This window comes from Manis pentadactyla, chromosome 13 (genome assembly GCF_030020395.1).
Source record: "Manis pentadactyla isolate mManPen7 chromosome 13, mManPen7.hap1, whole genome shotgun sequence".
In the NCBI taxonomy this organism is placed as follows: Eukaryota; Metazoa; Chordata; class Mammalia; order Pholidota; family Manidae; genus Manis; species Manis pentadactyla.
The window spans coordinates 18,901,036-18,923,565 of record NC_080031.1 but is presented as its reverse complement, the minus strand read 5'-3'; the positions used below and the strand labels follow the sequence as shown (position 1 = coordinate 18,923,565).

General features: G+C 40.3%; 1 protein-coding gene across 1 annotated transcript in view; it reads right to left on the bottom strand.

The window, feature by feature from the left end:
- The window catches only part of JAM3 (junctional adhesion molecule 3), a gene marked incomplete at its 5' end in the record, with an annotated part of 80,139 nt that extends 66,774 nt beyond the window's left edge, over positions 1-13,365 (bottom strand). The window contains one exon of the mRNA XM_057490590.1: positions 13,308-13,365. Coding sequence (XP_057346573.1) covers positions 13,308-13,365 — 58 coding nt within the window. The remainder of the gene's footprint in view (positions 1-13,307) is intronic.
- Positions 13,366-22,530: the final 9,165 nt, after the last annotated feature.

Below are 22,530 nucleotides of genomic sequence, written 5' to 3'. Positions count from 1 at the left end.
AAGTTTCTATCTTATTCTTGAATTCCTCCCTGAGGTTGTGAATATTTCTCTGTAGCTCCATGAGCATGTTTATGATTTTTATTTTGAAATTTCTTTCAGGAAGATTGGTGAGTTCAGTTTCTCTCGGCCCTCTTCCTGGTGTTTGTAGGATTTGGGTTCAAATCAGGTTCCCCTGACATTTCATATTTGTAGGTGGCACCCTCTAGGGCCCAGAAGCTCTACTCTCTGGGGCTGCTCAGCCCCTGGAGTGATGGCAGGGGTCGCAGGCGAGTGGCACTGGTGCCTGCCGGGAGGAAAGAGCTCCCTCCTGCTTCCCAGCTGCAGTGCCTGCCTCCACTGCCAGGGCCAGTGGGCCCAGTGCACAGGAAGGAGTCTTTGCTATGCACTTGTAGCTGCCGTAGGCAGGGCCATCCTTTGGCTGGCCTGGAGCAATGGCAGGGGCAGCCACTTTGCAAGCCAGTGCTGGCCGGGAGGAAGGAGCGGCAGGCTGCGTTTCACGGAGGGGGCACCTCGTAGCTGCACTGATAGCCAGGGGGATGGAATGCCTGAAGCTCCTGAAAGTTCCCAGCTGCTGGACTGAGTGCACCCAGACAATTCTGTCCACCTGTCCTTCCTACTGAGCAGCAAGCTCTGTGCAATACCTGCCTCTTTAGCACCCCTCTTGCTGTTAGGAATTCTCTCAGAGTGCCCCCATTTCTTTTGTCCCAGAGTGGCCAGTTATGCGTGCCTGTTCTCCACAAGTGGCTGGAATCTCAATCTCTCCAAGTATTCTGCCTGTCTTAGCTTTCCAAACACACCAATCTCTAGAGCACCATGTAATGTAGGTTCATGCTCCCAGAGCAGATCTCCAGGGCTGGGTGTTCAGCAGTCCTAGGCCTCCAACCCCTCCCTGCTCCATTTCTCTTCCTCCCACTGGTGAGCTGGGGTGCAGTAAGGGCTTGGGTCCCACTGGATCATGGCTTTGGTCCTTTACCCTATTCCGTGAGGTCTGCTCTGTTCCCCAGGTGTAGGCAGTCTGCTGCAGGCTTCTTTCCTGCTGCTGTTTCAGGCTTAGTTGTATTTGCTATATTTTCACATTATATGTGGTTTTGGGAGGAGGTTTCTGTCTCACCTCTCACACTGCCATCTTTAAGCCCTCCTCTGACTCTATATCTATTCTTAACAGTTATTTATCTAAGATGATGTTTATTTTTAATGTAAACTCACAAATTTTTACTGGCAGCTCCTTTGTCCAAAGATATTCTGGCATTTCCACTGAAGTTATTGAAAGTTCCCCAGTTCAGGAACGAAAATCTCCCCCAGCATAAAAGGTCTAATCTTTTTCTACAAATACCATTTTGAACCACTCTTTAAATCCAAGAATATCAAAGAGAAATTTTTCCTATTTTCTTCTGAAACTTAAAGCTAGGCTTTTGTGTTTTTAAGAATCACCAATCAGTACTTTAGATCAAATATCTTTCCTACATAGAAAAAATAAATTTAAAAACTTGTCATCTTATCAAAATAAGCCACCACGGAAGCTTTAAAATAAGAAAATTCCTCTAAATTACAATTGTAACCATAAGTTTTGAAGAACCAGAGAACTAATGAAACTCTATAACCCAGAGAGAATAAAGCAAACTAGAAAAGAGTAATAGTTTACATATGTATAGCATTTTATAATTTACAATACCACTTTCACATACAATCTCCTCTGATCCATGTAATAATCCTGTAAAATGGGTATTATAATCTCCTCTTTATAGATTAAGAGAATTGGGCTCATATTTAGTAGACCGGAATGTAACTCATGAAACCATAAACTCTTAGAAGAAAACATAGGCAAAACTCTCCTGAATATATACATGAGCAATTTTTTCACAAACATATCTCCTTGGGCAAGTGAAACAAAAGCAAAAATGAACAAGTGAGACTATATCAAACTAAAAAGCTTCTGTACAGCAAAGAACAGCATCAGTAGAACAAAAAGCCATCCTACAGTATGGGAGAATATATTCATAAATGACATATCTGATAAGGGGTTGACATCCAAAATATATAAAGAGCTCACAAGCCTCAACAACCAAAAAGCAAAAAATGGGCAGAGGATCTGAACAGACACTTCTCCAAAGAAGAAATTCAGATGGCCAACAGGCACATGAAAAGATGCTCCATATAGCTAATCATCAGAGAAATGCAAATTAAAACCACAATGAGATATCACCTCACACCACTTAGGATGACCAACATCCAAAAGACATACAACGCTGGTGAGGATGTGGAGAAGTGGGAAGCCTCCTACACTGCTGGTGGGAATGTAAATTAGTTCAACCATTGTGGAAAGCAGTATGGAGGTTGCTCAAAAAACTCAAAATAGAAATACCATTTGACCCAGGAATTCCACTTCTAGGAATTTACCCTAAGAAAACAGGATCACAGATTCAAAAAGACAAATTCACCCCATGTTTAATGCAGCACTATTCACAATAGCTAAGAAATGGAAGCAACCTAAGGATCCATCAGTAGATCAATGGATAAAGAAGAGGTGGTACATATACACAATGGAATATTATTCAGCCATAAGAAGAAAACAAATCCTACCATTTACAACAACATGGATGGAGCTAGATGGTACTATGCTCAGTGAAATAAGCCAGGCAAAGATAGACAAGTACTATATGATTTCACTCATCTGTGGAGTATAACAACAAAGCAAAAATTGAAGGAACAAAACAGCAGCAGACTCACAGAACCCAAGAATGGACTAATAGTTACCAAAGTGAAAGGGACTGGGCAGGGTGGGTGGAAATGAGGGATAAGGGGATTAAGTAGCATTATGATTAACACACATAACATAGAGGGGGCACAGGGAAGGAAGTGTAGCACAGAGAAGACAAGTAGTGACTCTATAGCATCTTACTATGCTGATGGACAGTGACAGTAATGGGGTATGTGGTGGGGACTTGAGAATAGGGGGACTGTAGTAACCACAATGTTGCTCATGTGAAGCCTGAGTATAAGATTGTATATCAATGATACCTTAATAAAAAAATAATAAAAATAATAAAATTTCTAAGTCAAAGAAAAACAAATAACCATACAAATTAAATGTGGCTTCTCAACTGTCAAGGTGGAATGTTTGAATACAAATTTTTGTCAGCCCCCATCTAAAATAGCTAGTGAAGGCCCTGCCCCTTTCCCAAAACCACAGCTGAAGAACAGATGCTTAAATCCCTATGCTACACTGCTCTCCTACCAATGAACATCTCTCTCTGTTCCAATATTATGCTAGACACAGGACAAGACTTCATCCGCAAGCCACTAGCTACTTGAAGAGTCAAGACACACACAGAAGAAAAATATATTTCCATTAATGATTTAAATTAGGTCAATCTAACATTGAAGGATATGATCCAAGGAAAACTATAACTGGGGTGAGTACAAGTTTCAGGTGAATCAGCCTGAAGTTCATATAATTTTGAGTCCTGCTTTAGGAAAACAAATATAATATCATAAATACAAAATTAGGTACAAAGTAAATATATTTATCAAGAATGAGAACAGAAATCACAAAAATTCATAAACTTAAAAAGCTGGCAACACAATATGACAAAATCTAGAAAAATAACAAAATTTTTCATTAATTCCTTGGTACTCTATAGTCTTTCTACATGTTTTAGGATTTTTAATCACCTCATCATACGCCATTGATGTGGTAGTACTGTCTATGGAAACAACACAATGATAATTAAGATGTTCCTTTGGCATAAACAAAAATTTAATACTAATAAATCAGGAAAGTTTCTTTCCACTTCATTATTCATTATTAGTAATATCATAGAAAATGAATTATTATTGGCAAATCACACAAAATGTTAAGGACTGTTAAATTTGGGGAAACTTCTATATAAAGTTTCTTGCACATTTAAGCTGTAAAATTTCAAGGCATATCAAGTTTTCTTGAAGAGTGACAAATCTTAAATACTCTTTTACATGAGAAAACTCATGACCTGCTTTCTCAATCAGCCTCACTGCAGTGACATCATAGGGACTTAAAAGTGGCATCCAGAGTGGGCCTACAACTTCTTACCACAATCAGTAAGTCAAACAGCAAGGCAGAGGATTTCTGGAAATCACTCCCACACCGAGATGGCTAGCAATAACAACTACACACAGCAGTGACTGTGAACCACATAAACAATCCCACTAAAACCAGAAACGGATGTGCTCTCAACTCCACTCCCCTTAGCTGAGAAAATGACTGTGATCCAACATGAGAATTATGACAGAGGGGAAGGCAGACTGGAAAGGAACAGTCTTAACTGATTATAGCTACGGCATCTAACTTATACAAAGCTGAGGACACATTGCTAGGATGAAATCCAGGCCCTTGGAAGGGCTCCCTTTGCAAGTAAGGAGTCCAAAAGCCTAAGTCTGATAAGCCTCACTTTAAAGCTGCCTCTGAATAATTAAAGATCAAACAACTGTAGTAAAGTAGTAACAGAAGTAGCAGCAACAGTAATAACAGTGAATCTATACCACTTTACTGATGAAAAATAAAAGCTGACACTGACAGTTCATTATTACGCAATGAATAGGAAGAGGATGTTCTGTATCGGGAGTAGATGGGCCATGATAATAAAACAGAAATGGCAAGAAACTAGGGCTGTTCAGAAGACAGTGATGGAACAGTTCTACAGAGCCAAAGACCATGCTCCAAATCTTGTGACTCCCAGTAAAAAGTGAATTAAACAAAACCTTATCAATTTTTCCTTATTTCATAGCCATAATTTTATAAGAGAAAAGGAAAAGGCAACATTTTTGTAGAATCCAACTCCTATATGGAAAGGGTGGATGTGGACTTGCAAAGAAACGGCCTATCTCTGTCACCGAAATCCAGTGATTTCTCCCTTGAAGGCAAGGCTGCAACCGCCACTGGAAACTAAGGCTTTACACTCAGCACATCACATTATTATTCTACTACGAATGAAGTAAAGAAAAGGGTAAGTCATGAGACTTAAAAGTAGAGCCTTTCAAATGCAGTTAAATTTCCTTTCTTGAGGTGTCAAAGTTGCTTTAAAAAATGTGAGTTAAAAGGTGCTGCTCACACATAAAAATAGAAACAACCAAAGTTTCAACAGCTTTTATTTACTCTACAAGTAGAAAATGTACTTGACAATAACAGAAAGTAAAATCTGTGAGTCGAAGAACAAAACACATAAAAATACTACTCAAAGTCACCTGCCTCTGAACTCAGTGAGGAACAGGTTGTTGTAATTGCCAACAGCATGTGGGATATTAACCACAGGGTAAGAGGAGGAGAAAATATTTGTTCTGGCTTCAGTGAAGTCCAAATCCTTCATCTAGCGTTATGAAACGTCCCTGCAGGCCTCTTCTCTCATCACTATTGCCTGTGTTAGGGAAAGAGAGAGAGCCAGGGAAAAGAAGACAGACAGAGGCCCACTATAAACAGACACCAGAGGCAGAGGAAGAGGAATTCCAGTAATAATTTCATCTCAGCATTTCAATGTTTTTCATACGGCTTAACTCTGCATACCTCCTGGAGTTGTACTAACATGACGAAACGTTGTGAAAATCATAGAATTAAGCCTCTCTAAAATTACATGCATACTTCATTTTTTTCATTTAAATCATATCTTCACTCTCTGACTTATCTACAGACTAATTTAAATTGGAAATGTATACAAAATATGACACTAACAGTCATCATCCACAAAACAGTCTAACAGAAAACTCAGGCTATAACAGAATTAATGGAAAGAAGAAATAGTAGAGTAATAATACTTTCGTATACCACTCCTGGACTCAACATGGAGTAATCATCTACTCCCAAAGATATTCACCCCAAGGATGTGTCCCCCCGAGGATCCTGAGCCCTAGCGTAGGCTTCTCAACCTAGGTGCATAAATGATCTTCCAGGTGGTTGTAAACCCCCAAAACTCATATATAAAATTTCCATATATGTACATAAAAGTACTTTTTGGAAGAAAGGGTCCATAGCTTTCACCATTTCCAGTAAAGTGTTCATAACATAAGCCACTTCACTGATGTACTCTCAAGGTCTAACAACAGTGAGTGCCTGGCAAATCAGACAGTTAAATATTTGTTCTTACTGGACCACTGCTCACAGCCAAGGTCCTTAATGCATCCTTTATTACCAGTGGATTTAAAAGCTAAACCAGTATGGTCAGAGTGAAAACTTTGTGTCTGATACTAAGAACTCAAATAGAATTAAGAATACCAACCCAACCAAGTAGCTATCCATTTTTTCTACATGGTAAATACAGGAACTCTGAAAATACTAGATTTATAAGGTTATAGCAGGTAAGACAAAAACAAAACAAAAACCCAGTTCTAAAAGAACAACTTCCGAACCTCTTAGAGCAGAATAGTGTTTCAAACCCAGTTTACTGGGCTCTAAAATATTTGTAAACTTTCAGAAGAGAAAAAGATTCTGCGAACTAGGTTTTTAAACCTTCAAATGCACTTTCAATTAACAAAGAACCTAATTCAACCAATCAATTAAAAATTCTCCTATATTCCCATAAAATCACTTCTTTGGAACTGAAACTCACACAGCTAAAGTGAGTTATCTAATAAGGGGGAAGAAATGTGGGTATTTTTGGTGGTTGTGTGAGAAAGATGGTTAAATTACTTCCAAGTGATCTGGATTAAAACCAATACTATTTCCCCAAGGTCCAAAACTGGATCACATGCCAAGCTGGGAAATGAATCTGGAATGCCTAACACCCACGATGTTGTGCTCCTTCCCTCACCCAGAAAAGTATCTGAAAGGCTGCAAACAATGGAGCCCCGAGATGCAATGAGCAGCTTTCCTCCTCACAGTGCATAGGCTGAGCCTTTCAGAGAACCAGCATTTCATCCTGAAGGAATTTGAATCTCAGATTCATATTTCAGCTGGAAAGCTCAAGGTCACCTCTGAACATCTTCACCTACATCTGCTATAGCAGAGTAAGTAGCTGATGTTCCCAGTGTCTGTCTGGTGCAGAACAGTTGTAATTCTCCAGATTTTAAATTGCTGGCTGTTTCTCAGATAAACCAATTCAAGGACAGAGTTTACAGTTATATGACTGGGTATATCTTTGAAATAAAACAGCCCCATCCTTCAAGCAATGATATTTAGCAAGAATCTCCCCTTTACAACTTCTCCCCTTAAGCATCCATCGGGGTATATATGTGCTCCGAGAAAACACAGCCCCTATTTTAGTTTATATTTGAAAAGTTAAAACAAAATCATCTTCATAATATGAACATATAAAACAGGTGTGTGACTCTTACGTTGATCAAAAGGGGGAACAGGTTAAGCAAAGCTGAGATCCTGTTCCTAGCAATAAAATGGATTAGATACCCTAAAAGGCCTTTGTACTCCAACAATGAGATCCCAAGAAAACCATAGTTCTTACTATATCTCTGGGCTCATAGGAAGGAGGGGATATTTAAAAGGGCAAATTAGATACCCTGGAGAGGGGTGTGACCCAGAGGGCAAATGCTCAGCGTGGGCATTCAGTGGGAAGACGGCACCCTTGGGCCAGTAGGAAGGCAGAAAAGCTGAGCCTGCTATTTCCAAATAATGCCAGGGACTGTGAAAGGGGTAAAGGCATCCCAGGTGGCTGCCACCTAGCAGAAGCATACTCTCTCACTGAGAGCATCCTTGCTCAGGCCCAGACTTGCACAGATTGTGATCAACCAACTATCAGCTTACAAATAAAGAAAAACAAACCACAATAAGAGTGATAAGAAACAACAAACATTAGATTTCGATCCCCAAGAACTTCAGGTATTTGAAGTAACAGCTACATAGTATAAAACAGCTGTTCCTGAAATGTTTAAAAATAAAAAAGGAATAAAAAAATAAGCAAATGAGACCAGATTATAAAAAGAACCAAGTAAAATTTTAGAAATTAGTTATATAATTGTTGGAAAGAGAAAAAACCTCCACTGATTAATAGATTAGATACAGCTGTAAAGCAAAGCTTTATTAAATAACCCAGAACAGCTCAAAGAGGTTAGGACATGAAATTGTGACAGAAAGGTTAACAGTCTTGAAAGATAAAATAACTCAATATATATCTAATCAGAGGTCCAAGAAAACAGAAGCTAAGCAGTATTTAAACAGATAATGCCAGAGAATTCTCAGGTAAAATATAATCTCAGAGACATACAAAGTATAACAAATTCACAAGAATAATTAAAAAGAATTCCACATTAGAAACATTGTAGTAATATTTCAGAATGCCAAAGATAAAGAAAAGATCTTTAAAGTTGCTGGAGAGAAGACAGACACCAGGACAAGATTGGTGATGTGACTGATGGCAGACCTCACAACAGTGCTAATGGAAACCAGAGTGCATGGGTCTTCTGCAGTCCAAGCTCTGAGACAAAAAAACTGGTGGCTGAGAATTATGTATCCAGTAAATCTATACTTCAAGAACACGGTTAAAATTAAAATAAATATATTTTCAGATATACATACAAATTAATGCAATGTCAAGAGACCTACTCTAAAGGAGGTGACCTTAAACTATTCTAGTAGCTTCCTAACTGACCTTCCATCTCCAATCTTCTTGAATATCAGATTAATACTTCTAAAATCATTTTGCTCATATCACTTCCCTGCTTCAAAATGTCACATGAATTTCTAGAACCTACATAATAAGGTCCAAATTTCTTAGCCTGGCATTGAAAGCACTTTACAATCTAGTTACTCTCCAATGTTCTTTCCAATGCGTGATGTCTCAATTTACTAGCTATACCTTGGGCTAGGTAACTAACCTGCCTGAGTCTCAGATTCATCATTGCAAAATAAAACCTATAAAAGAAACTGCTGAGATCAATTAGATAGCCCAGGTAAAGCTATTTCACCACAGTACCTGGCACATAGTTTTCAATAAGCGGTAGCTATTTTGTGTTATTGTATTAACTCACTGGTCCCAAAATACAATATATGCATTCCCAAATCCATACCTTTGCTCATATTACTTCCTCCACCTTACTGGCCCTCAACTCCTCCATTTCCCCAACTCTGTACTGTGTAAATCACAACTATCACAAAAAATGTTTCCCCAAATGCTACTCTGTGAACTATCTCAACTGTATATTTCTTCTGGTCTGAAGAAGTGCTTATCTTAGATTCCCTGTTTTGCCCGGAAAGCTTTCCTGCCTTGAAAACAAAGATTGCCAAATAAATATGTATAGGCTGATTAAGTCCCAGTACCCTAATAAAGGTACTTCAAAGGAAGAACATGGTGGAGGGGAGGGGAGCAGCTGTCTTAGGATTTGCTGCATTCTTTGTAATCCTCTAGGCAGCTGCACTTCATTCTAAAGACATTAAATATTTTCCATAAAATTATCCAAAAGGAAGGTGGGTAGGAAGGAGTGAGTGATAAGGATACATCAGCTGACAGCTCACTTCAGGAAACATCTTTTAGAGTGTGTCTTCCAAGGAAGTCAATTTGACCCGGTATCCTCTCATCCAGCACAAAAAAAAACAGGTCCTCCAGGAGTCACCAGGCTGGCACAAAGTAAGTAAGTGTTTGATAAATGCTGACTGACTGGACAAGAAGACCAAAGCAACTACTCAGAGTACTCTGTCTGTTCAAAGCAAGGGAGAGGCAGATAGTCTCATCACCTCCCTTTCAGTTTTCCAGTTAACCATTTGCTGAGGATGCCACAGCTGGCACCCCCACCCAAAAGCCATGAACGCAAATCTCTCAAATGAGTCACAAAGAATGCATGATCAAACAACTGACTTCAAGTCAGCCCCTCCATCATCCGCTGGGGCTGACGTAGTGAGCTAGAAAAAGGCACAATCCACATGCTATCATGTTACACTAAACAAAGTCTCCCATTTTAAAAGAAAATCCTTACTAGTATCTAATTTAAAATTCCATCATTTTATCTATCAGAGGCCAGAACAAAGTAGAGTTTTTTCATTACATAAAAAAAAAATCCTCATTCAAGAAAAAATTGGGAAAAAGACAAAAGAACCAGCCAGAAAAAGAGAAAAATAGAAAACAATCAGCAATAAGACCACTACTCTAAAATAGCACCTGTCAATATTTTGGTTCTTTACCTTTCAGGGTTTTTTGTGGTAGTTGTTAAGAATAAGATGTTTTGCATAATTGTACTCATATGGTATATACTAGTCATACTTGCAGCTTGTGTCAAATTATATCATAAGCATTTCTCCATTTTTTCTTCTTCTTAACCTTGTATAATTTCACAGAGTAGCTGATAGAAAGGTTTTTAAAATCAAATCAGTCAAGAATTACCATTCTGTCTTCCACAGAAACTACTATAGTAAAAATAGAATTTCCAAAAGTTCCTGGGGCCACAGAAACTAAAATGAAATAGATAAAAAATGCTCAGACACATAGGAAGTGTGCGAGAAGTGTTAACTGACTTTCAAGTGACAAAAAGAATATTTACTATAGCCATCTCTAGAAAGATACAAAAATTAAATTCAGCCACTATTCCCAATGAACTTTTCGTATCATTAGAAAATAAAATCCATTTACATCCAACAACTAAAGCCCAACATTATCAGCAACCAAACATCCTAGCTCTTCCAGGCTGGGAGTGTTTTACTCATTTCTGCATACCTAGCATGAAGAACAGTGCCCAGCATGTTATAGATACCTAATAAAAGTCTGTCATACTGAACTGAGCTGCAGACCAAGAGCTATGCTTACTTAGAGAAAGGAAGGATCAATATGAGCTGACATTAATGTAGGCAAAGCACACAGCATGAACATGGCAGAATTGTTTTTGGCAGATTATGATCAGCAGAAAGAATGCTCAATCACAGAAGCCTTGGGATACTCTGAACATGAAAGATGACATAAGAAAAAATGTTTGTGTAGTCTTTTTTAAAAGTTTGATGTTTCTGCACAACCAGCATTAAAACTCCCGTTTAGCATTCAGAGAGTATATACAGAAGATATGAATTCTGCATTCAGCCCTAACAGCATCAGATTTATACCACCTGATTATAAACATATCTTTAAAAAGAGAATCCAACTTCAAAACTAGGTTTTACTCAGATGATTCTATACATCCTAACTTCATTCACACACATATTTTCCTTTCTTTTACCCCACTTGTGCTTTGAAAAAATCCAAAGTATTTATGGAGAAGGAATTTATTAATATCACATCTCTTAACAGCTGCTAGTTGGATGTCCTAAATCCATGGCTTCTTCAGTTACACTATGTGGCCATCTCAGAAAGTGTGCTTAGTGCAAATCTTGTTTCTTTGAAGAGAACTGATTTAAGCCTACCCTACTGGACTGCCTTAGGAGCAAGTTACACAGAACTCAGGGGTCGGGTGTACAATAATTCTGTCTGCATGTAATACTGTAATTACTTATAATTAAGTATCTCTAATAGCCATTCATTCAGTCTCCCTAGACTGAAGCACTCAAGAACAAATGCCTCTCAACCAGTGATTTGGGAATGTACAGCTGATTTGAAGCATTGCATACTTCAGGACAGGTGTCCTTAGATTTCTGAACACATCTGATAGTGATTATATCTGTTAGGTGACTTAAAAGAATTCAAACAACATACAAGAGTAGGCAATGCTAAAAAATGTTACAGGAGGCCAAACAAATGCAAATGAAAAATTTAGAAATTTATTCTCAAAATTGCCTGTAAATTTTGATTCCGATTTTGCTAAGCTTCAGCACAAATTATCTAATCCCATCAGGAATACAAACTGTCACTGTTTTAATTCTAAATGAAGCACTTCTCTCAAGGACATCAAAAGATTTGGGAACCCCACAGTAATCACTACATAAGCACTGAAAAAAGACATGTGGTATAACATTTGCAAAGCTGAATTTCAGCACCTGTCACTAATTCAACAAAAGAACATTTTATATACAAACCACATAACTTTGAACATTTCATAATTTGGTTAAACTGATCGATACAAAGAACTCCACTGTCAAATGGGATAATACAAATAACCAAAAACTGTATTAACACAAATGAAGATTTCCAAATCTAAGATGCATGGGAACACCCTGAGCAAGTAACTGAATCTGTGTTTCTTCCTTCATCCACAAAATGAGCAAAATAATAAAACCTCTTAGAGTTGCTATCAATATTAAATGAATTAATACATACCAGATTCTTTGCCAGAGCCTGGTAAAGAGTAACAAAGAAGGCATCATATCATAAACCAAAAATTTTTAAATAAAAATGCTGAAAAGTAATAATAAATGAAAACAAGAATCACAAAAATAAAAGACACACCTGTCATGACCCGGAAAAAAGTTTTCCATGTATTACAGTATGTTTAGAATATAAACAAAATAAAGAAAAAAGAGCTCCCTACTAAAAAAGATAGCTATATCCCTTCAGAGTGGGATAACACATCCTATCACCTCGATTCTTTGTCATTAGTCCTATTTTGCAAAATTTGCTTCTTCCTCCTAGGCTGTGCAGCTGCCGATATCAAGAAAGCCATAAAACTAGCCCCTCCTGAAGAGCAAAACAGAAGTTGAGGTAAGTGAAATCCTTAGCATCTTCTAGTTTTATTAACAAACCACCAAGTTGAAACTCACTCCTGAACTAAATTGCCAAATGTTTCTGCAATAAAAACTGCAAACTTTCATGTGAACAGACCTCTTCAACAATAGAGAGTTGTTCCAGTCTGTGAATAGGACAGCGTCAGTGTGACCAACAAAGACAGGAGCTGGACATTCCTGACACCCTTGTCCCCTGGCTAGCCTTTGATCAGTTATATATCCCAACCACATATGTTTTTGGAAATCACTTTTAGGCAAAGTATATATAGGACTACATCTATACCATGAAACTTACCCTTCACCACCGAGCCGTTTCCACAACTTCTGTCCCAGACCCATACTTTTTAATACCATCATTATGAACAAGAATGAGCATCAAACACAAGATTGCTTTGTTTTCCTAGTCCATCCACCCCCACTCCCAGTCACATCGTGTTTTAATTTGTATATTCTGGAAAGCATGGGATGACAGTGGTAACTAAGCCAAACAATAAAATGCCCTAAGGACTGAAAAAGGACCTAGTCTGATTACCTGGGAATGACCACCAGACCAGGAGAAATGTGAGTAGTGTGTTAGGTAAATGGGTTTGGGTTTTCTGGACTACTTGGAATGCAGCCTTGGGAAAGACACTGAAAATGGGTTAAAACCCCTCTCAAAGTTGTAAGGACTACATGTGATAATGATTTCAAATTGCTGAGTACATAGTATATGCTCACTAAATAGAAGCTATTTTAGTCTTTTTGTCCAACTCACATGAGACACACGCATCCCATGAAAATTCCAGACACTGGGAAAAACAAAACTCCCAAGTTTATCAGTGCGTCCTGATCAAACGGTCCAGATACTATTTTAGGCAAATGGGCTGCGGGGGTCTCCGAAGCCCGGCTGGGGACAGAAAAGGTACTTGAGATCTGTGCCGTTCTACTTCCTAGAAAGTAAAGTTGGGTTTGGCCGATTCGACTCCTTTGTTTACACAAGAGGCAAATGAACGAAGACCCCCGAAGACCTGCGGCCAAGCCAGGCGGGCCCGGGGCTATGCCTTACGTCTTGGTCGGCGCCCCGCCCCTGGCCCCAGCGGCTCGCCCACGCCCAAACCGCCAGGCCCCCGCAGGCCCTCGCGCTCCGCGCCCCCCGGGACCCACCCGAGGCCGGGATGAGACCCCCCTCCGGCGAGCCAGGCCGGGCGGCGCAGTCCCCCGGACCAATACCCCAGCCCCGGAGCTGGGACCGCTACTCCCGCCTGGACCGGTTCCAGCTACCTCTGCTCCCACAGCCCCAGACTCAGTCCCCCAAAGCAGAAACGCCCAGGCTCACCCCCGCAGAGCAGCAGTAGGAAAAAGGCGGGCAGCCGGACGCAAGGCCGGAGTCCGTGCTGCCGACTCAGCGCCATGTCCGGGGAGTTGAGGGGCCGCGGACGCGCGGCGCAGAGAACCTCTCCGCGCGCATGCGCCCAGCCGGCTGGCAGCTGCTACCCGCCCCTAGTCACCATAGCGACCACCAGGCCCGGCGAGCCGTCACCATGGAGACAAAGGAAGCTGAAATCCGGTTGCTATGTATGCAAGGATGCTCTGGACCAAGCACGGGGTCTCTCTTTCACTGAATTTGGTGGAGGAGGTAAAGAAGTATGTTCAAGAGCGGGGCAACGTAAATTTTCATGGGTATAAAATAAATCTGCTACTAGAGATCTGAAAAGGAACACTCAATTAAAATTTGAAAAATAAAGTGTGTATTTTACAAATTAGGATGCAGCTCAGTTATCCTGCAAGCGTTATTGCCTACACCTATTTGGAGGCCCCGATTCCAAATGTGATGGATGCAAAAAGCTTTGACATCTGTTTGAAACATAAGTTAGATATGCATTATGCAGTACATAAAAGTGATGTCTTTCTAAAATAAATGTATTTGATAACTTCTGAGTAGATCAAAAGCATAGTGATATACCCAATACTTTACTCTGAAGAAAGACAGGCTAATTCTTTGCTCTGATTTCTGAATATTGGGGAATAGTAAGGCTAGGGAAGAAAAATGGAGCAGAATCTTATGAGTGCAAGCAGATAAAATGAAAAGAAGGATAAAATGTTCTGGAAATTGGACCTAAGAATGCAGGAGGCTTTTAATCCTTTCATTTAATACTATGGAAAATTATTAATATAGCTGTATTATATCAAATATAGAAAACACATCCCTAATGCTTCAGGTAACAACAGAGTAAAACCAGAATTCTAAGTATAGTTATTAGGAAACTGTGCCAGAGTTTCCAACTACTATTACTTACTTATGTTTAACTTAAGGGCTTCATTTTTTGTACAGCCACTCTACATTTTCTTACTATACAATATTTTTGTTTTTACAAATGGAATAGTGTGTGTATATGTGTGTGTGTACATACATACTTTACATATATACAAAATTATGAATGCAAACATAAACATGAAGTAGATTAAGGTTGTTGCCCAGGATATGCTTCAACTGCTGTCATTATATGATCTTCTTTATAAGTCTGTAAAACTGCTCAAACCCTTTGCAAATGTGAATTAATTATTCCCCCCAAATCTCATAAAGACAGTATAAAAATTTTAAAGTAACTCAATTACCTATTTGATTCTACTCGCCTTTTCTGCTCCAGTTCACCATACTCCAAAGTCACAAGTAAAAGTTCATGAAAAGAACATACATAGTGGTGGCCTCTCTCCCTTCATCAAACACAAAATAGAGTAATGTTTGGAAAAGAAATATTCTTCTTAGACACACTGGCTTTTTTCCTTCTACTCTTTATTTTCTCCATTATTTCCCTTAGTTTCTGGTTATACAGCCAGGCATATTTGCCTAACTGGAGCAACCATTTTGGCTACCTGGGAAATGTGAGATGGTGTCTGACTGTGGGCAGAGTACAGTATTCAGAAACCAGGGCCACTTTTCTCCAGATGTATTTCCTGTGTTTGCGCTGGGAAATGGTTCTGTCTGTTAAACAGTCTTCTCTGCTAAGGAGTCTTTTGAAACAGAGAAAGATCATGGAGAAAGCCTGCATGCATTCTATACAGAGTAGAGGTTCCTACAAGAGAAAGATAAAATATTCTGGAAATTGGACCTACAGATGCAGGAGGTTTGTAGGTGCTTCATTTTAAAGCATTGATTTCCCTCCACAGATAGAGTCTACATGTCATGACTGGTGGCTGAAACATGATCTTGGGATGGTACCTAACTTGTGATTCACTAGGACAGGGTAGGATGCATTTGGCTGTTAAATGAGCTGCTCTTCCTTATGATTTCATTTCCTAGAGAGCTGTGGCCGTGTTCTGAAGGAACCAGTGCTCTAGAAGCATTCAGTGAGTGGGGCTGTGAAGTCTATGTTTCTATCACCATATCATCCAGGTGAATATGCTTTTTTCTAATTCTTTCTTTATGCTTTTATCACCACATCATCCAGGTGAATATTCTTTTTTTCTAATGCTTTTTTTCTACACTTTCTTACTAAGGAGAGATGCATTTCTTAGAAGAGCTCAGGGAATTAATATGCATGTGAAAGCGTTTGCAATACTTTTCAATACCAACACAAAGTTCAAATCAAGTAGCCAACAAAGAGTGGGGGTTTCCTGTGAGAATTACCCCTGAACAGACTGAAGAGTCCAGGAATCAGCAGTTATGGGAAAAGGAACATGGGTTCTGGAGTCTGATGGATGATTCAAGTCATTGGTTTTTGTAAACTTGGGAAAGTTACTTAATTTCTCTATCTTGGATTCCTTGTCTGTAAAATGGGGATAACAGTACCCACCTCAAATAGTCAACAGTGGGATAAAGATCTGGAAATACCAGGTGCCCATAAATATTTGTTTGCCAGTGCCCCCTCTCTTTACTACTATTTGGTTCAGATCAGGCAAAATGATTTCAATATTCCTGGAGATTCTTAATAAAGAAAAGGAAATTCATCCTGCAGATGGGTCAGAGGAAATGAGAAGCAAAGAGGGAGTTTTACATCAATCGTGTATTCATACTCTTGGTGTGACTATTTTCTTAGAAAGTAACAGGACTATGGCTTCTGTTCCTTCACTATGTCATTAGTCACCTGAAGTCAACCCTCACAGCATGAGAGAAGTGAGAGCCATTGACTGAGTGAAGTCTCTGACCCCAGAGTGTTCCATTAAAGTACTCTCCTTCAGGGCTTATCAAAGATTCTCTTGCTCCATTTCCCCTCCCCTAAACCCCCCAATTACTTGAAATATTTCTCTGTTCTCTCACATTTTATTCCAACTATTCATCTTCTGCTCTTTCTCTGCAAAGTATCTCTTTAATTTTATTTAAATAAAAGGACACCTCCCCCCAGTCTAAGGAAACAGTAGCAGACAAAACCTCCATCTCCCTAGCAAGACATGCTGCCAGCTTGATTTACTTGCATCGTCTTCTCTTTGTAATGGTTGAATTGAAAAAGATCATATTAATGCCAAACTTTTGGCTTAAAGTGGTTTCCTAGAGAGAGACCTTTATAAGAGAACTTTATTCAGCAGGCCTTTCACATTGCACCAAAAGAAAGCTGGGTGTCCATGTGCTAGAGTGTGTTAGCGTGTGTGTCTACGTGAACATATCATACATGCCATGGGTGAAAGCCACCCACCTTTGTCAGGAAAGAGTTAATGTGTCCCACTTGTGTCACCACCTAGCAGTGTACATGGAAACACCTCACAAGAACCAACAGGTAGTGGATAATTATATGCCCACACACTTGTCAGGAAGCCTGGCACAGATGGGCTTCTCTGTGGCTGAAGGCCCTCAGATTATGAATCTCATGTTCCCTTGTCGGGGTGTATGCCTCAGTTCCTTCTTTGAGGAAGTAGAGAAGCAGGTCTTGAAACCCCTGCAGATGCCAGGGAAAGGGTGTCAGGGACAACTAGTCAACAACATACCCCAGACTGCCTTCTGGAAGGATTCCTGTGGGGAGATAAAACAGACCAGCTCTGTTTTCTCCTTCACTTGACCTGATGACTATTTCCACTAGCCTGTGGAGAAGGTGAGACCCTTTTCCTAATCTGTGCCTTGGGGCTGGGGACATGGAATAGCATGAGCATGAAGGACATGCATGCTAGCCCAACTGTCTTAGCCCAGGAGCCCCTGCTGCTCTATGAGGCCATGCACAAGAAAATTCTGGGCAGACGTGAGGCAGCTCCTAACTAATGGCAGATGTACCTGCGCAGTGATACTCAAGTGTGTGCCACCAGGATGCTCCAACTACTTTGTTTACAGATTGGAGGTATTTTAATCCCAACCCTCCAATTACAGGTAATTTTTCTCTTCACACAAATTGTACCATCCAGTGATTACTTCCTGGCCACACCAGAGAGAGACCAGGGCTGCTACTGTCCTCCCTCCACTGCTGCAGAGAGCCTTGAAATTATCTCAGCTTCCCTTCAGGGATCAACCTCCTGCTTCAGGGTTTAGGCAAGGGGAAAATTCTTCCTGAGGGCTCTGGGCCCAGTTTGGCCTGGTACCTTGCACCCTCATTCCTTTCCAGAGATGGAAGGGTATTTTGTGGTTGCCATTGCAGAGATTCTGGATATCCTGCCCCAGGACTAGAAATAATGGGGATTTGATGCCATGTCCCAGACCCCTAATGTAATGAGGATATACCACATGCCTTTTTCCTCCCTAGAGATTATTCAATACCATGCCTCTGAAGCAAGTGGATTAGGTCTCTGGATAAGACTCTACAGTTTCTCTTTGATCCCATAGAATTGTATTCCCACAAAACATAGGATTGGAAGGAGTGGATGTGTTTGGTTCTCTGAGGTGATATCAGATCCCCCAAACCAGCAGAGACTTTTTCCTCTAATAAGGATGGCCACTTTTAGCCCTACAAAGGATGGAGAACTTAAAAGGCCTCCCCCAAGAAGGGCTGCACTTCTGCACCTTACATTCTGAGGTCTTGCCTTAGTCCAGTCATTCTTTCAGGCAATATTTTGTTTACTGGCCAGACATTGTTCCCTAGAATTGCACTGTCCAGTGTATGCAGGCCAAGCACTAGCTCCTGCTGTAGAAAGGACAGATCATGGGAGGGACAGGGGACTCTGCTAAGCATTAAGATACTCCTTGTGCCATCCCCGGAGGGATGGCCACCCCACTGCCACCAGCCTAGTGCAAGCTTCATCCTTTCTCCGTTTGGATTGTTAAAATGGTCTGTAGATACCTGCCTATATCTTCTGTCTCTAGATATTTCTTTTCAAAATTATTAGTGGTACAGAACCTAGGTGCTCAATAAATATCTATGGAATAAATGTAGGTAAGTCTCCTGCATCCTGCAGAACCAACATCAGCTCATGCAGTTTTGCTTAAAATTCTTAAGTGGCTTCTTATTACCTTCAGAAATTAGTTAAAATCCTTTATATAACTGAAGAACTCTTGGCTAGAAAAAGTAGTTCTTTTGGTCATGAGCATCACAACTTAACATCTCATACTGCCTCCTGTGATAGTTAAACTTTCCATGTCACAGCTGGGGGATGGGCCTTGTGTTATATCTTTACATTTGTTCTCATGAGTGCCTACTACATAGTGGTTGCTTAATAAGCATGTTAGAATGTTAAGAAAAACAAACCCACATAAGTGTCATAATGATATATGTTAAGAATCTTGATAAAATCTTTTAAAAATAATATATGTTACAAAATATTCTATTATTTTAAGAATAAAACAATATCTTTCTGCTTAGAATGATTGAGGAAATCTTCCTGGGAATATAGAAATGACTGTATAACCTTTGATAATCACCTTCTACCATTTCATTATCCATCCAGCAAACATTATATGGTGTTTGTGTCTGGTACTGAGCTAGATAATATGAACACAGTTTCTTTCTTTAAGGAGTCTAGTCCAAGGGGAGGGAAGGAGAAAAAATAATTATGCCTTAGGTGTCTAGTAACTCACACCACAAACTAAGGTGGATATCCACTGCTGTACTGCATCACGCAGGGAAATTCAGAGTAAAATATGACAGAAAAATTAAAACGCATAATGAGGTTGAAATAAATAAATCCTCAAGTGACAAAAACAAGCAAGGAATTTAAAACCAAAATAGTGAGCTTGCAAACCAAAGCTGTGGTCATGTGGACAGGGGAGGAGTCAGGGAGCACTAGAACCAGCAGAGCAGTTTAACTCCCATGTGTGGGGAGACTTCTGGGGCAACCAGAAGCAAATACACAGCTCTTCCTTGCATGTCCTGAGAACACAAAAGTCCCCCACAGAATAAAACAACCCTTGACGGAGATATGAACAATAAGTTTACAAGCCCCTCGAGGAAACGACTCACCAAAGGCGGAGTTGGCATGAAGAGCAAGTGGGAGAATCAGCGCTCCCAAATCTTAAGAAAAGGAGATCTTTCAAAAGAGGCAATAAAATAAACAAGCTTACAAAGTATGGAGAGATAAAAGGACTAGAAAACAGAGAGATAAAAGCCAGTGAAAAGGTATAGGCAGATGAGAAAAAGCCACATAGAATTTCTATGAATGAGATATTTAGGAAAAAGAAAAAAAAAGTGACTCCCCTGAATAAATTAGGATGGACTGAAAGAAAATGAGTGAGATGAAAGAGCTTCAGAAATCACCCAGGTTGAGGCACAAAGAGGTAAAGCTAGGAAGACGTGAACAGGATGTTTAAGAGATGTGCACCATGGGATAGGATTTGTAGGGGAATATAATAAGCTCGAGGAAAGGGCAGTAATTGAAGAGGGAATGGCTCACAACTTTCTAGAATTGATGAAAGACATGAATCCTTACTTTGCAGAAGCGTAGCCCAAACATGATATCCCAGGATAAACAAATATCTTTTTGTTTAGTCTCCTCTAGCCACATGGGTCATTCCTGGACATAGCAGAGTGAAGTATTAGACCCCAAACAAAAAGAAATATCTCAAAGTTAGTTACTAGAAAAGATAGGCTGTTTACAAGGGAACAGTAACAGTAATAATAGACTGAAACAAAATGGAATAATTGCTTCAAAGTGCTGAGGGAAACAAGTCAGTCCAGGGTTCTGTTCCCTGCTAAACTAGTCTCAAGAGTAAGAACAAAACACCTGAGAGTATATCACCTATTTATTTGTTGCAAGAAATGCTAAGGGGTGATTAAAGGAAGAACATAAAAAGGAAAGGAGAAAACTATGTTCTGAAGGAAGCACTTAGATGAAAGAAGCAATGATGAACAAAAAATTTGGTAAGCAGGGGGGCATATATAAGTAATTGCATTGACTCTAAAAGCTGATGATAATAGCAATAATAACAACCTATTATGTGAGGTCTAAAAATATAAACCTATATACTAGACAATAATAACAGAAAAACTGGGGTTGGAAGAAGTTTAGAGTAATGGGAGGATGGTAAAGTTTTAAACTAAATTTAGACTTTGAAAATTAAAGTGTTGAGTTTAAACATTTAGGGGTAATCTTTAAAAGGAAAGAAATGAAACATACAATTTCCAAATCAGTAGAGTAGGTGAATTGGTATGTAGCAAAGGGCCTTGAGTCCTCTGCTAAGTTATTGATATTCCATCAGCCGTGAGAAGTGTTGAAGGCTTTCTAACAGGACAGTGTCTCAGTCAGAGGTAAGTCCACCTTACACTCCCGTGATCCACCCTGGGCAGAGTTAATCACTTACTTGTGTTCCGAAGTATTTTGGAGGGATCTCTGAGATAGCATCTATTCTATTGTATCATTATTTTCATCCATATGTATATGGCATGCAACTCTCTTTCTTCTGAACTATGAGCTCCTAAAGGAAAAAGGTATTTTAGAAATCTAAGTTAATGAGCTTTTAGTGGTGAGGGTTTCTGTCCATAGCAGATACTGCCCATCTCTGTCCCTCCCACAACTCCTGTTTCCTTCCCTTCTAATGCCTGCACACACCTATCTTCAGGGGACTTTCTGGGCCCCTGGGGCACTCTCTCAGCATGCTAGAGGGGCTGGGATGCCTGAGGGTTGATGGCAAGGGCAGGGGTTGCTGAAAAATGAAAGCCCAACTCCCTTGCAGTGGACAAAGTCCGAGGAATCATTTTCCCTTCAGACTTTCCAAAGCAGGGGCTGAGGCTGGAACTTATTTGGTCTTTTTACCTCCCCGACCTGCTCCCCATACACTTCTGCTATTGTTCCCTGGAAGCACTTTTTCTGCACAAATCCTCATTTTGGGACCTACTTCCTGCCTAGCCTAAGAGAAAGTTGGGCAAGGCTCCAATCACAGTGGCCTCATTCAGGGCTCATAATCTACCTGGCTCTGTCCTGGCCACTGTCAGACATTCAGTGCCCTCCTGCTTTTTTTTTCCTCTCTTCCCCTAACCCACTTCCCTCCTGTCTTCCTTTTCATTTCTTTTCCCGTTACCCTAGTCACTATCTTCCACATACTTGACTGTGCAGAAAGGGAGGACCCCCAAACTCTGCTACTGCTTAGTCCTTGGTTAAAGACTTTCAGTTCTCTGGGATGTGCTTTCTGAATTTTTTCATAGGAATTAGAGCTTTCTTCATGGGCTTTCTGTGATGATTTAAATGAAACAAGACATGAACACATTTTGGAAGAAGGGAAAGCAAAAGGCACACATGCTGTGGACTGATGTTCTCTTCAAGGAGGTAAAGAAAATCTTCAGGCCACCTCATCCACCCCGTCTCTTCTTGGCTGGATAATCTCATGCCAGAGAGGCTCCAGCAGCTCCATAGATGGCAGAGCTACTGCCGCTGGTGCCCGGATGCCAGGCCGGGTGAAGCCTCCTGACAGAACAAGCGAGGCTGGCTGGTTCCCTCTGCAGGGCCTGAAGAGCATTAGCAAGTGCGGCAGGGAGGATTAGCCATATGCTGCATAATTCCTGCTAATCAGGATTGAGGGGAGTTTGTGCTTGTAAATCGCAGATGAGCTTACCTACGGCCATCCTGTGGCCCTGCGGGGCTGGGGCTGGGGCTGGGGAGGCCGGGCTGGGCCGCTCACCCTGCTCAGGGCCTTGGTCTCTTGCTGGCATCCT